General features: G+C 32.7%; 1 protein-coding gene, 4 long non-coding RNA genes and 5 other non-coding genes across 12 annotated transcripts; 6 read left to right on the plus strand and 4 right to left on the minus strand.

The window, feature by feature from the left end:
• The first annotated feature begins 1,709 nt into the window (after positions 1 to 1,709).
• Positions 1,710 to 1,790, plus strand: LOC116021334. Its single transcript, XR_004098994.1, has one exon. It is a non-coding gene; the product is annotated as a small nucleolar RNA Z199 (small nucleolar RNA).
• Positions 1,791 to 1,874: 84 nt separating this feature from the next.
• LOC116021320 lies at positions 1,875 to 1,949 on the plus strand. The gene has a single exon (XR_004098978.1). It is a non-coding gene; the product is annotated as a small nucleolar RNA SNORD18 (small nucleolar RNA).
• Positions 1,950 to 2,026: 77 nt separating this feature from the next.
• LOC116021335 lies at positions 2,027 to 2,110 on the plus strand. The gene has a single exon (XR_004098995.1). It is a non-coding gene; the product is annotated as a small nucleolar RNA U54 (small nucleolar RNA).
• A 97-nt stretch (positions 2,111 to 2,207) lies between these two features.
• On the plus strand, positions 2,208 to 2,298 carry LOC116021336. The gene has a single exon (XR_004098996.1). It is a non-coding gene; the product is annotated as a small nucleolar RNA R64/Z200 family (small nucleolar RNA).
• Positions 2,299 to 2,484: 186 nt separating this feature from the next.
• On the plus strand, positions 2,485 to 2,576 carry LOC116021338. Its single transcript, XR_004098999.1, has one exon. It is a non-coding gene; the product is annotated as a small nucleolar RNA R21 (small nucleolar RNA).
• A 1,429-nt stretch (positions 2,577 to 4,005) lies between these two features.
• Positions 4,006 to 5,059, minus strand: LOC116019757. The gene is made up of 2 exons (XR_004098758.1): positions 4,567 to 5,059; positions 4,006 to 4,442 (listed from the first exon to the last, which is right to left on the minus strand). It is a non-coding gene; the product is annotated as an uncharacterized LOC116019757 (long non-coding RNA).
• A 727-nt stretch (positions 5,060 to 5,786) lies between these two features.
• Positions 5,787 to 9,519, minus strand: LOC116019755. 3 transcript variants are annotated; one of them, XR_004098755.1, is made up of 4 exons: positions 9,229 to 9,519; positions 7,965 to 9,133; positions 6,297 to 6,488; positions 5,787 to 6,172 (listed from the first exon to the last, which is right to left on the minus strand). It is a non-coding gene; the product is annotated as an uncharacterized LOC116019755 (long non-coding RNA). The 3 variants fall into 3 exon arrangements; XR_004098754.1 differs by lacking the exon at positions 5,787 to 6,172 and having other exon boundaries at positions 6,223 to 6,488; XR_004098756.1 differs by lacking the exon at positions 5,787 to 6,172 and having other exon boundaries at positions 6,223 to 6,488; positions 7,965 to 8,073; positions 9,229 to 9,513.
• Positions 7,506 to 8,109, plus strand: LOC116019758. Its single transcript, XR_004098759.1, has 2 exons — positions 7,506 to 7,669; positions 7,754 to 8,109. It is a non-coding gene; the product is annotated as an uncharacterized LOC116019758 (long non-coding RNA).
• Positions 9,520 to 10,267: 748 nt separating the features above from the next.
• LOC116019756 lies at positions 10,268 to 11,303 on the minus strand. Its single transcript, XR_004098757.1, has 2 exons — positions 11,021 to 11,303; positions 10,268 to 10,925 (listed from the first exon to the last, which is right to left on the minus strand). It is a non-coding gene; the product is annotated as an uncharacterized LOC116019756 (long non-coding RNA).
• A 2,745-nt stretch (positions 11,304 to 14,048) lies between these two features.
• Positions 14,049 to 17,459, minus strand: LOC116019902 (beta-glucuronosyltransferase GlcAT14B-like). Its single transcript, XM_031260271.1, has 4 exons — positions 16,484 to 17,459; positions 16,244 to 16,319; positions 15,999 to 16,114; positions 14,049 to 14,964 (listed from the first exon to the last, which is right to left on the minus strand). Exons 1-4 carry the CDS (start codon positions 17,067 to 17,069, stop codon positions 14,450 to 14,452), a joined length of 1,293 nt encoding a protein of 430 aa, XP_031116131.1. The 5' UTR covers positions 17,070 to 17,459; the 3' UTR covers positions 14,049 to 14,449.
• Between the last annotated feature and the right edge of the window lie 4,914 nt (positions 17,460 to 22,373).

Genomic DNA, 22,373 nt, shown 5'->3' on the forward strand with positions numbered 1-22,373 from the left:
ACCAACATAAGTTAATGAAATTTGCTTAGCTAATCGTGGGTGCATTATTAAAAATTTTCGTTTTAGTTAAAGTACATCTCGCAATTTACCTCATTCAGTCATCTTTATGGACAAGATGATTGAATCATACTCACTTCTCGTGGATCGTTGAGAAGAGGTAACTCTTTATAACAACTTATTGTTAAAAAATGTTAAAATTTTAAATGATGCTCAAAACAGTTTTTTTTTTTTTTTCGATTTGCTTTTTGAGAAAGTCATTTTGCACGTAGTCAGCTATAAAATAACAGTTAATTTACCAAACACTTTTATACAATTAGCTGATGCTATCAACTAATCAAAACCACTACCTTAATCAGCTAACATCTATTTACCGAACACCCAAACAACAAAGTAGTCAACAACTCGATCAGATTTAAGGAACCAACGACCAGTTCAGTCAAACGTATAGTAGGCAATGTTCATCTACCTGCATGTCTAACCATTAATGTTATTATATGAGAGTAAGTAGTATCTGCCAATTAAATAAGGATTAGGAAATTGGTAGAGATCTGAGTTCTATGCCATGCAGATCAAAGATCGGATTCTGATCTTCTCTAATCTTAAAATTAAAGTTTAATGTATATATAATAATTGTAATAGTGAATCTAACCAAGACAGCCTTAAAGTTTTATTATGTATTTATATTTATATTCATCACAAATGCTTAGGTTCTGCTCATTATGAATGTACTTGAAGACAAAATTTGAACATTTTTGCACTATTTGAATCAAACATTGTGAAATTTATAATCTAGCATTGTAAATATTAGAAAATTTGTATCCAATGTCAGGAGTTATAATATCTTGATATGCCTAACAATATAGATATTAATAATTAAGATATTATTTATACTCGGTTCGATATTTATGTAAACCGATTCAACCATAATTGAACAATGCGTTTGGTCACTACGAGCTCATCAGTCATCACATTGGATGTTAAGGATTTAGTACAAGGCAGTGGCGTAAGAGCATTTCAGCCCAGTAAAAAACTAAAAATTGTATTATGCCACCGCCAATTCTCTCATTAACTAAAGTTGTACTCCGTAATATTTTTGATAAAAGAAGCAATGCTTTTACATTACTTCTTTTGTAAGTATAAGTAACAAATACTTTATTCATATTTAGTATTATATTTTTTAGTATAAGTATTACATTTTCATAAAGACTTGATCTGACATGTCTAACAGATAAAAATTCATGAGACAGTCGAACACAAGTGTGGCCCAAGTTATAATGTTAAAGATTATAATTCTTTTAGCCATTAAAAAAAAAATTATTCCGTAAAAAATAGTAGTGTCTAGTTCTGGAATTATTGGGCTCTTAGCATGCATGGGTTGGGTAAATAAATCACAATTGGGCTTGGGCTAAGATAGAGGCTAGTTTCGTCTATCATCTTTTTGTATTCTAAGCCCTTTTATCTCGTTGTAACCTATCCCTCGCAAGCCCAGAAGTCCAATTTACTTGCGCCTCCATGATTAGGGTTTTAGAGTGCAACCCGCCTCCCAACATTTGCTATAAAGGCTGAATTGGGACTTTTGACAATCAGACTTGAAGGTATTCTGTTCGACTGGCTTCGGATTCTGCATCGTTCCACGCTTCGAATCATTATCTATTTAGTTTAGTTTCTTATGCGATTTTCAGTTTTTGGATGTGCTTTTTGATGAATCGGTATCATGTGATGAGGAAAAAAACTGCAACAATATGAATTTACTATTCCGTGATTCACTTGTATTTAAGTCTCTGATGATTTCGATTGCATCAAGCGTTTTTCTGTTTTTGTTTTTGTTTTTAATTATGTCTTATATTTGGAGTTTTGATGGGATTCGATCTCCAGAGAGATGATGAATACACTATTGGTCCGTGTTTCTGATTACCGTGACTGATAAACCAGTGTTTTATTCTGATCTCCTCCTAATTAGTTCAAAGTTTCATCTTTTGTTGTTTTTTAAATGATTTTTGTGTTTTTAATTGAAATTTAAAATTTGAGCTCGATGATTATTTTTGCCTTTAGGCAGTATACGCTATTCCGATAATTAGAATGAGCGATTAAGCTTTTCGGAATGAGAGCTGCTTCAATCAGCGTATGTAAATCTGTTTTTACATGCTGAATTCTTTCATTGTTTTGTTGAATTACCCATAATGTTTTATTACTGTAAATGTTTTAATCTTCTGCTGTGATGAATTATGAAAAAATTCACATGTCAGACTTCAGAGACTTAGTCTATGAGAAGAAACTTTCATGTTTACTGAGCAGAACCTAATGATATATCTTGTAAACTTTTGATTAAGATTTCTGTAATTCAGTTTGATACATCATTAAAACAAGAATAAAAAAGTCTAGTGCTTGAGTCATTATATTGATTAATTGATTAATTGATTTTTGTTAATATATTAACTGCATTGTTAATTTAATTAAAGTATTTGTAAATTGGCATGAGTGTTATTCCCCTATGAAGAACTATTTCAATTAAAATGTTAAAAGTAGTGGACTGAATAATATGCATTTTGAGGATTAATGTGAAATTCTGAGGGGTTTCATTTGAGCTATGTTCTTTTCCAATGAAAGACTGTTAAAAGTAGTCTACGAAGGCTTATGTTGAATTGCCATTTCCGACCACTTTCTCCTGTATGGGCTCCTCCAATCCTTCCATAATTAAGAAGACTAGAAAATAGTTATCTTTTGTGTTATGTGAAAATCACTTCTGAAGTTGAGCGTATGACGTTAGAGATTTGAAGGTGTTCAACATAGTTGGATTGAGACTCGGATTTTCTCACACAAATTTTTATCCATATTAAAAAATTGGAGTTTTTAATTTTTTTTCATATTGAAAAATTGGAGGTAATGTTGATGAATATGTAACAAGTGTATTGTTTGTTTTTCTGAATATAGGGTTTATTGTAATAATAAAAGTTGGATAATTATATTTTTTATAGTTATTTTTCAAGAATTTTTTTTTTCATTATTTTGAGCAAAAAGAATACATTTCTAAATGATAACACTAATAGGAATGTGGAAATCCAAGCACGTGTTATCATCGGTCAAAGCTTAGAGCAATTATTGATAGTTCATTTCCGAATCCAGTCATTTCTTGTAATGGAGTATAGTTGGAATTTATCAAAAGTTGTATGAGGCAGTGGTTATTAATCATTTTGCATCAATCAATTTTCCGAAAAATTGTTTGTCTTTCGTTGAACCTTTTTTTATTTTTTTTTTACAATAAGGATGACTATGTTTCGAACTTAAATGCATATTGTAGGAATCAGATTGGAATTGGAATAATAAGAAAAATGTTAGTTAAGCCCTTGAATTTGAAGGAATGGTTGATGCAATATAATATTACCAATGGATCAAACAAAATAATATTATGTTATGAAACATATTACCTAATTTATGACTTGAACCAATCACTCCTTGAGGCATTTGTTCTAGAACACCACTAATTGATGTAGTTATTTTGTTCACCGTCCAACAAATCCAGAATCATCACTAATTTTGTATTCCACCAAAAGTTGAACAATACTTGCATTTACAGTACAAATGTATTTCACTTAAATAAGATATTTGTTGAGTTAATATATATAGTTTTCAATTATAGTGATTTTTAATTTAATTTTAAATGAATCTTTGTGTAAAGCTATCAAAGTTTGAATAATTAGGTATTAACCTCGAGAAAATTAGAAAGTGTTTGCTATAGTGTAAACAACAATGTAGTAATGAGTGTATATATATATATATATATATATATATATATATATATATAAAATAGCCATTTGATTGATCAATAGACCTTTATATGATTGGACACAATAATTGAACGAAGTTTATGTAATGAAACGGGTACAGGATATACATTTTAATTAATAAGTGATGACACTTCTATATCTATATCTATATATATATAAAAGCAACAACTTTCTGAAAAATAAAAAAATTTCAGTTTCCCGCCCACTAGAAACGCAGCCGTTTTGTTAATTTTTTTGGGGAATTCGATTGCATTAAATACATTGTCATACATCAGGCTTTGCAGTATGAATGCATTTATCGTCAAAACTTAGGAAATCGAATCGTCAAAAACGATTCGAGAATCAAGGAAAAGATTATAGAAGTCTTTCACTCTCACCGGGAATTCAAAACTATTTAATATACATAGAACTCTTTCACTCTAAGACATCTATTACACACACTATATATTACAGGTTAACTATCATTCTCCAAATTTCTGCTTTGCATTTTTGCTTTCGACCATGGGAATGCACTACCTCGCCAATAATTTATCTACCTTCAAGAGCAAAGAGGTTCCTTCCACGGAAAGGCTCTTCTGAAATTAAGAGCAAAGTGGTAGTCTTCCACGAAAAGGTAAGCTTTTTTTTTTTTTTTTTATATCATTAATCTTCATTAATCTGCAAAAATGTAGAAATTTTGATTAGTTTTTATTCTACATAAATCTATATTTCAAATGGTAACTTTTCATATTAACAGGGCACTGTCATATACCAAAAGATATTGTACCCAGAGACATCTTACAGGATTTAATGATTTGCTCTCTATTCTTATTTTGCCTCCGGAGAGGAAGCTTGCCCAGGGAGAACGTCAAGAACTTACTCCACAGTCGTTGCCAGAGCACATAGGAAAGGTATACACTTCTATTTGTAGTTTCTGGTGTTTTTAAACCAAGTTTGTGTTGACTCTTCATCTCAGATCCTATTCATTTTGAAGCTAAGCAAAGCAAAGATAGATCCAGGTAATTTTCATGGCCCTTAATTTTATTTTTTTTGGGGCTGCCTTCCAATATGGGAAAAACATTAACTTATTTATGGGATTAAAAAAAGAAGAAAAAGGAATACATATAAAGATTGCATTTACAAGCACGAATCATCAAAGGTTTTCAGTTGCAAGCAAGCAAGTCAAATAGAAGTGTTTTTTTGATCAATGATAATGGTTAATAGATACATAACAATGTTTTTTTTTTTTTCCAAACCTAATTGCATATAGTTATGTATGATCATTGAGTAGAGGGACTTACAGAGATGTGTTGAGATCATTGAGTAGGCTTTTAGAATCTTTAAAGAAGGGAGTCTAAACTTCAGCTACAAAAGTAGGGTTGCTTTCATCCTTGAGTCTGACTGAACTGAAAGTCCTTATAAATTGATTAATGGAAGGCCTTCTCGGCTCATTGACTTTTTGCTAGAAGACTCAAGGTATTCTTTTCTACTCTAATTTAAATATCTTTCTGTAATATTAAATAGTGGGATAGGGAAGTGGCAGAGCTGGTTGGTGTGTCAGCAGAAAATCTACTTAAGAAATATGGGGTGTTAAGTGTGGTTCTATTTTTTTTTCTTCTATTCAATTGAGACTTATATATACGGTTCTTAAAATGCTAGGAATATGAGGGTATTCCTCTTGAGTTGCTGCCTCTTACAAACAGGAAAATGCTCTTGAAGATTAAGATGAAGAAGCAGCAGGTTTATAGTCTGCAAGTCCCTTTTACTGTGATGCTATAGCTAAATTTTGTGGTGATCTTGAGGGTGACGGTGTTGTTGGACTTGGTTCACCATTAATGGGTGATGAGGGCAGTGTTATGAATACAGATGAGGTAGAACTCCACTTTTCTCTTCTTTTTTTTTTTACTTAAACTACACAGATAGTCATATTGAAGCTAAAATGGTCACTTTCTTTGTTTCTTTTTAGGATTTCTTTGCTGGGCATGATGTAGTGAATNATTGCATTAAATACATTGTCATACATCAGGCTTTGCAGTATGAATGCATTTATCGTCAAAACTTAGGAAATCGAATCGTCAAAAACGATTCGAGAATCAAGGAAAAGATTATAGAAGTCTTTCACTCTCACCGGGAATTCAAAACTATTTAATATACATAGAACTCTTTCACTCTAAGACATCTATTACACACACTATATATTACAGGTTAACTATCATTCTCCAAATTTCTGCTTTGCATTTTTGCTTTCGACCATGGGAATGCACTACCTCGCCAATAATTTATCTACCTTCAAGAGCAAAGAGGTTCCTTCCACGGAAAGGCTCTTCTGAAATTAAGAGCAAAGTGGTAGTCTTCCACGAAAAGGTAAGCTTTTTTTTTTTTTTTTTATATCATTAATCTTCATTAATCTGCAAAAATGTAGAAATTTTGATTAGTTTTTATTCTACATAAATCTATATTTCAAATGGTAACTTTTCATATTAACAGGGCACTGTCATATACCAAAAGATATTGTACCCAGAGACATCTTACAGGATTTAATGATTTGCTCTCTATTCTTATTTTGCCTCCGGAGAGGAAGCTTGCCCAGGGAGAACGTCAAGAACTTACTCCACAGTCGTTGCCAGAGCACATAGGAAAGGTATACACTTCTATTTGTAGTTTCTGGTGTTTTTAAACCAAGTTTGTGTTGACTCTTCATCTCAGATCCTATTCATTTTGAAGCTAAGCAAAGCAAAGATAGATCCAGGTAATTTTCATGGCCCTTAATTTTATTTTTTTTGGGGCTGCCTTCCAATATGGGAAAAACATTAACTTATTTATGGGATTAAAAAAAGAAGAAAAAGGAATACATATAAAGATTGCATTTACAAGCACGAATCATCAAAGGTTTTCAGTTGCAAGCAAGCAAGTCAAATAGAAGTGTTTTTTTGATCAATGATAATGGTTAATAGATACATAACAATGTTTTTTTTTTTTTCCAAACCTAATTGCATATAGTTATGTATGATCATTGAGTAGAGGGACTTACAGAGATGTGTTGAGATCATTGAGTAGGCTTTTAGAATCTTTAAAGAAGGGAGTCTAAACTTCAGCTACAAAAGTAGGGTTGCTTTCATCCTTGAGTCTGACTGAACTGAAAGTCCTTATAAATTGATTAATGGAAGGCCTTCTCGGCTCATTGACTTTTTGCTAGAAGACTCAAGGTATTCTTTTCTACTCTAATTTAAATATCTTTCTGTAATATTAAATAGTGGGATAGGGAAGTGGCAGAGCTGGTTGGTGTGTCAGCAGAAAATCTACTTAAGAAATATGGGGTGTTAAGTGTGGTTCTATTTTTTTTTCTTCTATTCAATTGAGACTTATATATACGGTTCTTAAAATGCTAGGAATATGAGGGTATTCCTCTTGAGTTGCTGCCTCTTACAAACAGGAAAATGCTCTTGAAGATTAAGATGAAGAAGCAGCAGGTTTATAGTCTGCAAGTCCCTTTTACTGTGATGCTATAGCTAAATTTTGTGGTGATCTTGAGGGTGACGGTGTTGTTGGACTTGGTTCACCATTAATGGGTGATGAGGGCAGTGTTATGAATACAGATGAGGTAGAACTCCACTTTTCTCTTCTTTTTTTTTTTACTTAAACTACACAGATAGTCATATTGAAGCTAAAATGGTCACTTTCTTTGTTTCTTTTTAGGATTTCTTTGCTGGGCATGATGTAGTCTTTGTTTCTTTTTAGGATTTCTTTGCTGGGCATGATGTAGTGAATTTGGGGGATGATTATGAAGATGTAGTTGAGGTGAATGAGGGTCTGCCTGGAAATGGTGGAGATGATTTGGCTGATGTTCCGTTAAGGCAGGAATCTGAAAATGGTTTACAGAATGCTATACCACATTCTGTTAAGAGGTGTCTGTTGGAAGAGAATGCTATACCACATTCTGTTAAGAGGTGTCTGTTGGAAGAAAATGCTATACCACATTCTGTTAAGAGGTGTCTGTTGGAAGAAGATGTTTAGTTTGTTTGTTTTTACTGGGTGTAAGGTTTCATGTGCTTATTCTACTACTTTGTGTTGTTCTAAATTACTCTAAAATCTGTGCCTAGGATATCTGCATTGTGCAGCTATTTAACTAGGCTATATTGTATCTGGACTGATCCTATGTTATGCATATATGATATATTTTGCAATTCAGTGGAAGTTTACCTCTCAGTTCAACTACTTTGCTTTTCTCTTCCCCACATTGGCTCCTCATTGTTGTATGTCATTATTTGGTGTGTAGAGTTCCTCAATTGCATCGCATTGTTGAAGTAGTCTACATTGAAAAAGAAAAAAGATTAAACTGAGAAAAGAAAAATGTAGATACATTAGTGTTATCAAAAAATTTAACCGACTGTGGGATTCGACCGAACTTTCAATGTAAGACTCATTTTTAGCTGGCATGCAAATTTTAACTCTTTTCAAAGGCAAGTAGTATACTATTTAGACAAATAGTTATGAGTGCAATTATTTCTAAAGTATAAGCAGTGGGTTTGTCTACAATTAAAAAAGAATGAGAAGATTCAAAAGAGGACACATATGAGCTGAGAGTGGCAGAAGTAAAAACATAAATGCATCACATCTGCCTGAAGACAAAAGTCAAGAAACTTTTCTTATTTCAAGTAGAACAAATTAAAGAGGATGCACAAACAGTGTGTATCCATATCAAAATACAGGCTTTGGAACAAGAAAGGACCACCAAAGCAAAAGCTGCTTTAGAAGGTTCAGTTTACATTAAAGAGAATACAATCTCTGGTGACCCACGAAAATGAAGATCGCAGAAATGGATCAGACTGTTAATGTCACAGGTATGGATCCACTCCAAATCACTCAGAATTATGAAATGTCTCATGATCATTAATAACATTTTTTTAATAGAATTGATATAAACAGCAACTTCAGATATATACTAAGGTATGCTAGCATTTTAGTCAAGTTACAGAATACTTGAGTTCAAGTTACAGAACAACAATTAAAATATCAGAAATTTGTTTCTTTCCCAATAAAAGGGAATTGCTACCTAGCATAAGTCTAACAAGTAGTAATTATTTACAGAGGCTAATCAATGCTTTAATATGGTAATAAAATGGGATTCTATAACATTGAGAAACAAATATTGCTCCATATTCACTTACAAATTTCATGACATATAAATTTGCTCATCTCCAAAAGCTAAATATTACATACACTGACATAGTAACGGCACAGATTTGACTATTTAGGTAAATAAATCTAAAATTACAGTCAAATGCTTATCTTCCTTTCGTTGTTGTGTTTTTCTTTTTGGATTCGAAATCCTTGTGCGTTTTTTGCAAATACATATCCTGTCAATTTATCTACAAAATTGATTAAGAAATCTGTTAGGGTTTATCCGAAATTAGGTCAGATTACATAGATAGATTGTAAAAATGCAAAATAAACAATATGTTACCTGAGGGGTGGTATCTTTCATAATCTACGATTGAAGACGTACTCTATTTCTACCGCGAACTGTTTGTTGTCGAAGCCTTGGATTCATCTGTGTAGTGGTTTTAATCGGTAGAAATGAACGAATCTCGGTGAATTTTAGTCAACTTTGCTTCAAGCGTAGGTTTGATTTGGTGTTTGGGTGAAAGAATTGGCATGGTTTCCATTTGTGGTCTGGGGCGAGGGTTTCAGACAGGAGAAGCGAAGGAGATGACGGGGAAGTAGGAAGGGTTGTCTGGGTTTGTCTGGGTGGGTTTGGGTTTTTATATGGGGACTTAATGGGTCGGGTATGGGTAATTCATATTGGGTTAGTTGTTTGGGCTTTCTATATTTATATATATGTAAATTGCTGAATTGGGCTGGTTTGGCCTGATTTAGTTAGTATAAATATATCTACATATATTATTAGAATAATTATTAATATATGCTATTATATTGGGTAAAGAAATTACTCAAATTAGTATTATTAAATATTGAATTTATGAATCTAATTTTATATTGTATAGTTCAATTAATAATTTAATGAATTTAGTTTTAATAATAGATTCGTTGTGTAATTTTTAAAAAATCTTTNCTCAATTGCATCGCATTGTTGAAGTAGTCTACATTGAAAAAGAAAAAAGATTAAACTGAGAAAAGAAAAATGTAGATACATTAGTGTTATCAAAAAATTTAACCGACTGTGGGATTCGACCGAACTTTCAATGTAAGACTCATTTTTAGCTGGCATGCAAATTTTAACTCTTTTCAAAGGCAAGTAGTATACTATTTAGACAAATAGTTATGAGTGCAATTATTTCTAAAGTATAAGCAGTGGGTTTGTCTACAATTAAAAAAGAATGAGAAGATTCAAAAGAGGACACATATGAGCTGAGAGTGGCAGAAGTAAAAACATAAATGCATCACATCTGCCTGAAGACAAAAGTCAAGAAACTTTTCTTATTTCAAGTAGAACAAATTAAAGAGGATGCACAAACAGTGTGTATCCATATCAAAATACAGGCTTTGGAACAAGAAAGGACCACCAAAGCAAAAGCTGCTTTAGAAGGTTCAGTTTACATTAAAGAGAATACAATCTCTGGTGACCCACGAAAATGAAGATCGCAGAAATGGATCAGACTGTTAATGTCACAGGTATGGATCCACTCCAAATCACTCAGAATTATGAAATGTCTCATGATCATTAATAACATTTTTTTAATAGAATTGATATAAACAGCAACTTCAGATATATACTAAGGTATGCTAGCATTTTAGTCAAGTTACAGAATACTTGAGTTCAAGTTACAGAACAACAATTAAAATATCAGAAATTTGTTTCTTTCCCAATAAAAGGGAATTGCTACCTAGCATAAGTCTAACAAGTAGTAATTATTTACAGAGGCTAATCAATGCTTTAATATGGTAATAAAATGGGATTCTATAACATTGAGAAACAAATATTGCTCCATATTCACTTACAAATTTCATGACATATAAATTTGCTCATCTCCAAAAGCTAAATATTACATACACTGACATAGTAACGGCACAGATTTGACTATTTAGGTAAATAAATCTAAAATTACAGTCAAATGCTTATCTTCCTTTCGTTGTTGTGTTTTTCTTTTTGGATTCGAAATCCTTGTGCGTTTTTTGCAAATACATATCCTGTCAATTTATCTACAAAATTGATTAAGAAATCTGTTAGGGTTTATCCGAAATTAGGTCAGATTACATAGATAGATTGTAAAAATGCAAAATAAACAATATGTTACCTGAGGGGTGGTATCTTTCATAATCTACGATTGAAGACGTACTCTATTTCTACCGCGAACTGTTTGTTGTCGAAGCCTTGGATTCATCTGTGTAGTGGTTTTAATCGGTAGAAATGAACGAATCTCGGTGAATTTTAGTCAACTTTGCTTCAAGCGTAGGTTTGATTTGGTGTTTGGGTGAAAGAATTGGCATGGTTTCCATTTGTGGTCTGGGGCGAGGGTTTCAGACAGGAGAAGCGAAGGAGATGACGGGGAAGTAGGAAGGGTTGTCTGGGTTTGTCTGGGTGGGTTTGGGTTTTTATATGGGGACTTAATGGGTCGGGTATGGGTAATTCATATTGGGTTAGTTGTTTGGGCTTTCTATATTTATATATATGTAAATTGCTGAATTGGGCTGGTTTGGCCTGATTTAGTTAGTATAAATATATCTACATATATTATTAGAATAATTATTAATATATGCTATTATATTGGGTAAAGAAATTACTCAAATTAGTATTATTAAATATTGAATTTATGAATCTAATTTTATATTGTATAGTTCAATTAATAATTTAATGAATTTAGTTTTAATAATAGATTCGTTGTGTAATTTTTAAAAAATCTTTCAACCATTGGCTTGCTAATTTTATTTATTTTTAGTAATGGAATTAGTGTTAGTAATATTTTTAAATTTAGTTTATATGCTCCTATAAAGATAATATCGTTTATTATTTTTAATAATAACTCATCTTAAACATGATTTTTTATTTTAATTATAGATATTTATGGTCATAATTTTATCATTGGAAATGAACATAATTATTAAATAACCAAAAACATATCAATAAATGAGCATCATATATATGTAATCTTATTATTGAATTGAAACTTAAAATAATAAACGACATATTTCTTTTTAGTATGTGATGAATCAAAACAAGATTGTAATTCTACTACTAATGTAGTTTACAAAGAAGTCTTTAATAGTTTATAAATTATTTCATTATTAATATTATTTTATCTTCTTTTCGTTTTCGGTAGTATTTCATTTTCACTTGATCTATTTTCATACCGTGCATCGCACGGGCCAACTGCTAGTTTATATAAAAGAAAATTTTTGGTATCCTAATTTTAGTGAGTAATAGAAAGAATAAATGAAAACTATAATCAATTTTTTTGGGCTGAATCAATCATAACATATCACATCATAATACAAGACCAAAATCCTCATCATATGACTCGAGAATCGAGACAACAAGTATTGTTTTCTCGTTTTTATTATATATACATGAAATTGGAATTTTAATAGCATGAAAGTTGACTGTTGACAATCAACCTAGTTAGCTGTGAATTTTAGTAGCATGAAGGTTGACCATTGACCATCAACCTAGTTTTAGCTGTGGGAAAGGGATTGCTTTCATACTAGTATGCGGATGGAACTATGAATGACACTTTGACCAGTTGTACTAGATTCCTTTCAGTTTGTGTTCTATCTTCTATGGGCAAGGACAGCTAGTAATCAATACATAATTAATTTTGAGTCTATAAATTTGGAAAAAATCAATGTGGTTTATCATCACTTGTTTGAAGCACAAAGAAATGCTAATGGTTGTCGTTTTGTGAGCTGCCTGGAGATAGGAAGCCTTGGGTTTCTTGTCGCAGGAGAGAAGGCACTTGCCGCCGGCCGGTAATGCGCTCCGTCGTATTGCCGGCCGGAAAGTTGAGGCAAGTAGTGCCGCTCTCTTGTGACAAGAAGCCCACTGTTTCCTGGTTGCATTATTGTCGATGTTAGTTGTTCTCCAAGGTTAGTTTTGTTTTGTGGTACGATGATGATTATATTGTTGTGTTAGTAGTTTTACATTTTGAATTTCCGGCCGGCATCGACATGAAATGTCCAGCTAAACAAATCTATAGGGGGCGATAGATTTCGCCTTCCACTTGCATGAGCATTCAAACCTGAGTAGTTGAGGATGAGATTTAGATCAAGAATTCAATTTTAATGTCGTTGTGACTTGTGAGCACGTTTAGGGACCAATTTTCTTTGCTTTATGTACTAATACTTATTTTTTTTAAATTGTTGATCACTTGTTTTATTGATGTAAAATGGTATATAGTAATATCAATTAATCTGTAATGTTTTATCTATTTTTTTAATACTTAGATGATTCTAGTTTCGTCAAAATCTTTAATAGGCATGGATTTTGAGAAATTTTTACAAATTTTTTTAAAAAAATCCGGATGGGCAGAGGCCGGAGGGTGCGCATGATACACGCACCAGGGAGCAGTTTCACTAATTTAAAATCAAGATTCAAAGATTTAAAATCAAGGTTCAAAGATCATTTAAAATCAAGGTTCAAAGATCAAATTATTTCAAATCAAGGTTTAAAGACCAAATTACTCTCTCTCCTCCATATAAGCATTACAACCTGCAAAAACCATCTAAAATCTCTGTATTGGAAGCTTATAGAACTCCGTCCCAAGTATCATTGCAGAGGTAAATAGCGCAATCAATTCACCGATAGCACAATCAATTCACCGATCAGACCATGACCTTCATCCATCCTGTGCCTTTTATTTTTTTTTTTTTTGGTGGATGGAAGGGCCGGAAGGCCCCTGGACTAACGTCTTCTACAAGTTGCAATGCTCTGCGAGTCGCGAAGAAGAAGATCTCTCATATCGTCGGGCGGCTGATCCAGAATAGTCGTTCCCCACACCGCATGTTGCCCTCGATTCGCAAGAAAGTCTGCACACTGGTTTCCCTCCCGGTACACATGACTTAGCTTGATTGTGTGGAACTGTTTCATTACATGCTTGCATTCCTTGATTAAGGTGTTCTCATGAGTAATTGGTGCCGAATCGCTTTCCAGAGCTTGGATCAATCCTGTGCCTTTTATTGCTTATTTAAAACAACTAAAATAGGCCATCTAAAATACCCCAAATTACAGAATAACATACTTTTTATCCTTGCTCCAACGCTTCATCTTTATAAAAGGCTGAAGGCGATAACTTGTAATAAGATCCATGAATTCAAAAGTGACTAAAAAAGTGTTAAACTACAAACATAACATACATAACTCGACGTGGCATCAATCCATTACACAAGAATGAAGCAATGAGGGGCCAGAGATATGAAATGAATCATAATTTGTGAGTCAGTGTTTGAAGAGGAGCTTAGAACAAGTTTAATGGCGTCTGAATAAGTTTACATTTGAGTACATGAAAAAACCTGAATCTTCTGTTCCTTACCTAACAACATTTCACATTTCTGAGCACTCATTATAGGCAAAAAAAGCCTTGCAGTCTGCAGATTTGGGCATGATATTCAGGAGTCTTGAATTTGCATGTTCTGCAAACTTTTGGTGAGATTGAGAGGATTTTGATGAGGGTGGTAGCCATCTCTTTGCAGCACGAAGAACAGATTACTCGCCTTTTTTATACAAAATTTCGCTACTTGCACTGCCTGGGGCGGAACTTTTCGCCTGATAGAAGCGAGCTTATCAGGCTCTCGAGTCGCTTGGCACCTGCAGAAGGTTTAAGGAGGGTGACGTCTCCCACGGCAGAGCATGGATCGGTCCCGTTCTCCTGGCTCCCCACGCACCATCCACCGGGGACGAGCATGTCTTGGCCGCGGAACAGGAGGTCAGAGTCGATTTTGTCGAGCACCGGATCATCGTGGTGGAACTTTCTGGCGAATGGGGCGTTACTGTCAACCATCCTTTTCATGTCATCAAGGGTGAGGTAGTGAGGGTGCTGTTTAGGAGGGTTGTCCCACGAGATGAAGTGAAGATCGCTGTTCACTGTCGTGTTCTTGAATTCTTGCGCATTGCAGATCACGGTGTGGAAATACCCTTCCGGGGATGATACGAAGTTTGCGTAATACATGAGAACAGTCCGAGGCAAGTTGTCCCATCCCCAGATACAGAAGTCGATGAAGGGCCGAGAGAGGACCATCCAAGCAGATCCTGTAATCAAACGATACCATGTGGAGAGCTTAAGTTCAGCACAATTCAAATAGTTTTTCACTATACCAAAGTTAAAATCAGTAGCAGGGAAGCACACATGGGATCACAAACTAACTTTAGCAAAAAGGTATCTTCTACGCCTCAACGCCAAAATCCTAAACACTAGCTTTAGCCTAGGTAAATATGAACAGGAAAAATTGACATATCAGCAAGGGTGAATGTTAAGTAGAGTAACTTTTCTGTCCATAAGATGCATCACTATCCAAATAAGGTTCTTGCTTGGACCATGTCTTTTTCTTTTATCTTTTTCTTTTTGGTAAGCAGAAACTAGAAATTTCCTTCTTTGAGAGAACAAAGAATTCCAATGGAACTCATACATTACTCAAATTGGAGCAGATGAACTACCCATTTCCATGAGCCAGAGTTTATAGTAAGTATGATACTTTTTCCTTAATCCCCTCCCCGCTTTTCGTTATTCTTTTGCCAAAGCATCTTTTCCTTCCAAGATTTAGATACACATCCTAAATCCTCCAAGATAAATGCCCGTGACATATAAACTACACTTGTGATTTGCCATTATTGTTTAAAAGTAAATAATTATGCTTTGCACGTAATAATGAAAGAGATACGCCAACAGCATCTTCCACCACACCGCATGACAAAGAAGTGGAAGAGTGAAAGATTCCCTCATTTAGCAGAAATTCCTTTTTACATTACAATTTTTCAGCTAAATTTCTCCACCTTTGCAGTTTGCACATGAGATAGCTAATTGGGGGAATGGAACTTTTTCATTTCTAGTAGCTGCCTTCTATTGGTGCCCTACCTAATACATGCATCTCATATGACCCGGTAGAAGTGACAACTAAGTGTGATAGGAAGCAGAAGTTCTAAATGAGACAACTAACTATAGTATAGACGAGCCAAAAGCATGATTGATACCCTCATACCCCAAGCTCAACCCACCATCAATAGAGCCTAGAGAGTGAAAACGAAAACAAAAACAAAAAACGGAACTTTAATATGCAAATTATCACCTGTAAAGAGCTTGAAAGCGGTTGGCACACTTCTTCTCTGTGTAATCCAGAAAACATCAGCCTTTTTCGACATATACAACCCGGGATCAATTATAATGGGTTTTGCTCTCTGAAACCTTCATAAACAGAAAGAACAGAACCACATAATTAATGCTGAAATCCATTCTTCAAAGACTAGTAATGATGAAATTATCATTTATCAAAGGGCGAAAAGCCGAAATAACAAAGAGGACCACCCCACTTACTCTTTCCAGCCAATATTGCTTGTATGATCAATGAAATTGAGATCTCGGGGCAAATGCGAAAATGTATGAAGCAGATCTAATCATCCAACCAAACCAAACCAAACCAAACGTTAATCAAACAAAATCATAGTTTAATGAAGCTCAAAGGTAGCAAAATTGAAGCATGTGATTAATCTAAACTAAAAGCCTGAGCTGATATGTTTATATACTGTATGCTCAACAAGCAGAATTCTTCATTACCATCTTGGCTGACTAGAGGATAATCAGAGGCGCTGAGGTTGATAAACCAGTCCCAATTCCCACCTTCCTTGAGCAAAATGGCGGCGGCGTGGAGAGTATTGGCCACCATGGTGGGGCCGCGGTAGGTCACAAGATTGGCCTTGCTGATCATCCGGACATTGTTGAATCGGGCGAAAGTAGGGTGCGCCTGCAAGTAGTTGCGCAGATCGAGGCGCTCCTGCGGCGAGGATTCCGCGTCGAGGTGAACCACGTACTGGTTGTTGGGATGGTACAGCGCCTGGAGCGTCCGCCGGAGCATTTTCCCGTCGCCGGAGGAGCCGGAGATGAGGTACGCAATGCGCGGCGGCGGCGGCAGCGCGGAGACGGGGATAGGCCGGAGCTTGGATTCGATAAAAATGGAGGCGGCGGAGGCGGAGGCGTAGTACCGGTACAGCGGCAAAAGCGGCGTGCCGTCCGAGGAAGTTAGGGTTGTTAGAAACAACAGAAACAGCGACACAATGGACCCTATCGCCACCGGAAAGATCCATTTCCGCTCCATTTTCTGCGGGTGTCTCAGATTCAGATAATAGTTCCTCAGCTTCTTCATCTCCACTGCCACCAAAACAAATCAAAAATCTCACAGATTCACTCTTCTCATCAGCTCCGCACTTGATCTACCACCATTACACTAAACCACGAAACCTAGTAGCTCCAATTCTCCAAATCCAACTCAATTCAATTCATCTGAGTTTCAATTTCAATTTCAGTTTTTCAGAGTCCTATCCTATCCTAATCTCTCTGGACAGGTAGGGATTTGGGTGAAGAGCAAGAAAGAGGTTTTGAGTTTAATAATCAATCAGAAAATTGCTACGATTTCGTTGAGTTTCAGATCTTCGGTAGAAGCAATCATTCATTTTGTTTATAGTCTCACAGTACCGCTCTCTCGCCTATTCCTTGAGTCGTATTTAAGGTTTGGTATATTCACGCTTTGAAAGCTTTCTTTTTCTTTGTTGTTTATTTATGAGGAGCGGTTGGATTTCTGTTCACCTATATGGTTCGTAGTTGGGAGTTCAATTGTAATTAATTCCACTTTTATCCCAATATATAATGTGATTAATTGCTACATTTAATCATCTGTTACATATTATGACCAGATCTCATACCCATATTTAAAATTAAGAGAAATTTGTCAAATAAACCATTAAATTTTAATCAAAAGTACAATTAGACTCTTAAAATTTAAAAAAGTATAACTAAACCTCGAACTTTATTTTTGAGTGCTATTGTCTATTGACCATGTTACATGTAGTATCCGTTCATATATACTTTTTCAACTTACTGAAACTTAATGAATCAATATCGCCCCCGTTGAGACTCGAACCCATGACCTTTTATCCGTCGAACTTATTGTTTAATAATATAATCAAATATTTTACTAAATATAAATTGGATTATATATAATTATATTATAATCAAATATTATAATAAACTATGTTTAGTAAAATATTTAATTAAATTATTAATAAATACATAATCATAATTAAAATCAACTGATAATTAATAAACGACGACTCTGTTTAGTAAAATCTTTAATTATATTATTAATAAATCAACAATCATAATTAAAATTAATTGATAAATGTTACGTGACAACTTTGTTTAGTAAAATATTTAATTATATTATGAATAAATCAGTGATCATTATTAAAATTGATTGGTAATTCTATTTAGTAAATATTTAATTATATTATTAGTAAATGTATAATCACAATTAAAATCAACGGATAATTAACAAATGGCGATTCAATTTAGAAAAATCTTTAATTATATTCTTAATAAATACATAATCACAATTAAAATTAACTGATAATTAATAAATGACGACGGTTTAATAAAATATTTAATTATATTATTAATAAATCAACATTCATTATTAAAATTAATTGATATTGCGTGACAACTTTATTAATAAAATATTTAATTATATTATGGATAAATCAGTGGTCATTATTAAAATTGATTGGTAATTCTATTTAGTAAAATATTTAAGTATATTATTAATAAATACATAATCACAAATTTTGAATTAATAAAAGATACACAAATTCATCGCATTTGGTCTTTTTCATTTAAAAAAAAAAAAAACTTGAATGCATTAATGCCATGCAATGTAATATGAAGTAAATATTACAAAGTGGTTATGTAAGTAATTTTCTTTTTCTTTCTTTCTTTCTTTCTTTTTTTTTTTTTTTTTTGAAAATTGAAATTACAAGTTTAAGATGGCTTCAATTCTACTATTAACTCAATTTTCGACAAGTAACATTACAATTTAACATCAATTAGACTAGTTGTTTACCTTTCCCGTATATAATTTTAAGAAATTTATGAAATCCTACATAATGGTATAATTATTATATTATGTACTTAATAAGGTTACGTGCGTGGAATTTTCATAATTAAAATTAACTGATTTTTCTTCTAAGTTACAAGTCAATCCCACTTCAATAAATAACGTTGACGTGTACTTTGATCAACAGTTAAAACATCATTATTGCAAGTGTAATTTAAGGTTGGGTGTTACAACGTTGCTATTAGACAACTGCTCAAATGCCTAATTGCCTAATCCTAATTAGGTGTTAGCAGTTAAATTTGACATTATTGCCTTCTTGTATTGTACGGAGTATTGGTTAGGTACTCAGTTAGTCGGCAGCTATTTGCGACATATTGGATGGAAATTACCAAAATGGTCTCCAATTTGGCCAATTAACACTTTCATAAAGTTTGGATGGCTTTATTTTGATTTTCTTTTATATTCGTGAAGGAAAATGCTTCATATCCTTACAATTATTATTTTCAAATTTAAAACAAACAATGTTTATTTGAATAGAATAAAGAAGAATTTGTAATAAGTTTGGTTGGCGTGAGTGACCGTGCATTCTGTTCCTTAAGATATTAGAGTTCGAAATTTAAATCCCCTTTTATATGAAAAAACAATTTGGTTAGCACTTTACCCTTTAATTGGGCCGGCTCGGTGTGAACGGAGATACGGGGATTAGTGAGTATGATATGGGTTTTAAAGTGTTTCTTATCGTTAGCGCAAACTTAAGAAACCTCGTGTTTTAACTCAAAAAAAAAAAAAATTGTTGACCACACATTAAGTTAATTATTTTTCCCTCTTTGCACCAACTTAACAAAAACTCTTAAATTTTTTAAAGCCATTAGCCTTGCTCTAATAAAGAATAACTGACTTTTTAAAAACTATATAACTAAAGTTTTTAAAAATAATAATATTATGAACAGGAATCTTGGAAGTTAGTTTAAATGGCTTTGTGCTCGTGCACTATCAGACACATTCCACAGCTGTTAAATTATTTGATTTAATTAATATAATCATTGTATTAACAACAAAAAAAAAAAGCAAATTGGCATTTTGTTTAAAGTCAGCCTCCATGAATATATGAGAATTCTTTACATGAATAATAAAAAAATTCGAAACACATAAAGCTTATTGTAATTTTAACAAAAGTTTTCATATGGTTTCTCAAAACGCGACTTTAGAGGTGACACAAATCGACTATGATAATTAACTAAAGTGTAACTGTTGAATAATATATATAATAAATGTACAATTCAATTATCAACATATACACAAATTTTTAGTTGACACCGAAACATTTTTTTGTATTTAGTATTAAGCTGTTAAAGCATCATTATTGCATGTATATTAAATGCAGGGGTTACAATGTTGCTATTAGACAACATCCCTAGTACCTAATTGCCTATTCTTAATAAGAATTAGTAATTGAAATGACTATGTTGTATTGTACGAAATACTGATTTGTACTACGGATATAATGTTTGTATTAAAGAATTAAAATAAAAATAAAATTTTGACACTTGGTGTTTAATATTGATTAAAATAAATAATATATTTATTAAAATAGATAATAAATCTTGATTTCAAGCTCACTGCTCACCGCACACAACCACAATTATAATACTAACAATATTGTTAAATTTGTTTTTAAAGAATATCAATTGAGTTTGTTTAACCATACGTATATTCATACCGATGTGGTGCGAATGAGATGTTACATGTTTTTTTTAGTTTAATCATAATATTGTAATATTTAAAAATTATATATTTTCAGTACTCAAGTAATGTACTTTTAATATATTATAAATTTATTTGCTCTGTCATGTAATCATATTTACTACTCATTGGTCAAATCAATTCTTTATTCATTGTTTATTTTCTTTAGTATTTTTAAATTTAATTTTTTATATTTAATAATACTTTTAATGTAATTTATAAATATATAAATTTTATATACTAATACTAAATTTAATATTATAAAAGATTGAATTAAAAATAAGTTCAATCAAACCTCGTTAACTGAATCAGACAAACTAAATAGGACGGATGGAACATTTTTTTTAGAGTTCTACTACATGGACTCCCATTTTGTACTCCTCCATTTGTACTCCCTTACATGGCAAGATATGATAGGTTATTTTCATCTTGTGGGCCCAAGGAAAATGTCAACATCAAATTTTGGTGTGAGAGAATAAAAGTAGAGAATATAACTTGGGACTGTTGGGAGTTAAAGTAGTATTTTTTTTTTAATAAATATATTTATGATTCGCATAGGTGTGTGAACCATGATCTATTGAATAAGGCAAATTATTCTATGGATACGAATCCACCTTGTAAGGTGGACCCATGTTCATAACATACGATTTACATACTGAATATTTACAATTTGAATAGCGAACATTTAGTATGTAAATCATGATGTGTTTCCTTTGTAAAATGAACCCGGGTCCATGGTATAACTATTGATTAAATAAGGAAAAAGTGTCAAATAGATCACTGAACTAATTGCTTTTGTGCAATTGGGCCATTGAAATTAAAAAGTGTTCAATTCAACTATCAAACAAACAAAATTTATGCAATTAGATCGTTTTTACAAAAATTTTCTAGTAAAATCCAATTATATTACTAACATATACTACCACCGTCCCATTTTGTTTGTCTGATTCGGTTAACGAGGCTTGACTGAAGTTATTTTTAACTCAATTTTTCATAATATTAAATTTAGTATTAGTATATAAAATTTATATATTTATAAACTACATTAGAAGTACTATTAAACACAAAAAAAACAAATTTAAAAATTACTAAAGAAAATAAGCAATGAAGAAATAGTTGATTTGACCAATGAATAGTAAACATGACAGGTAAAATGAGACAGAGGGAGTATGTATTAAGAGTGGCATTTTCTTCTACCATACTAGTTGAGAGTCAATATTGAAATATTTTTAACTCAAATTGAATCAAAAAAATTTAGAAAAATGTCCTAATTGCACTTATTTTGCTTATTTGATGGTTGAATTGCACACTTTTTAAATTTAATGGCCTAATTGCACAAAAGCGATAAGTTCAGTAGTCTATTTGACACTGGCAAATTATGCTGTGGACCCAGGTCCACCTTGCAAGGTGGACCTGGGTCCAAAACTACATCGTTTTTGTCGTTTTTTTTTTTTAAATTAGTAAACATATTGCTGAATATAGAGTTGTCCAAAAATGTGCGAATATAGAGGTTTCAAAGTGTGAATGTAGAGTATAGGAATAGTGAATGTACATTTATGATTGTGTGAATGTAGAGTTGCCTAGAAATGTGTGAATGTGGAGGTTTCAAATTGTGAATATAGAGTATCGTGAATGTAGAGTTATGCATGTGTGAATCTGTAATAGAGTTAAAAAATTCTAGCAACTTGTAGCTCTGTAATGTGTGAATGTGAAGTTCTCAAGTTCGTGAATATAGAGTACAAGACCTGTGAATATAGAGTTTTGAATGTGTGAATGCATAACAATGGTAATATAGTTACTAAACATTGTAATGTGTGA

This window comes from Ipomoea triloba, chromosome 5 (genome assembly GCF_003576645.1).
Source record: "Ipomoea triloba cultivar NCNSP0323 chromosome 5, ASM357664v1".
In the NCBI taxonomy this organism is placed as follows: domain Eukaryota; kingdom Viridiplantae; phylum Streptophyta; class Magnoliopsida; order Solanales; family Convolvulaceae; genus Ipomoea; species Ipomoea triloba.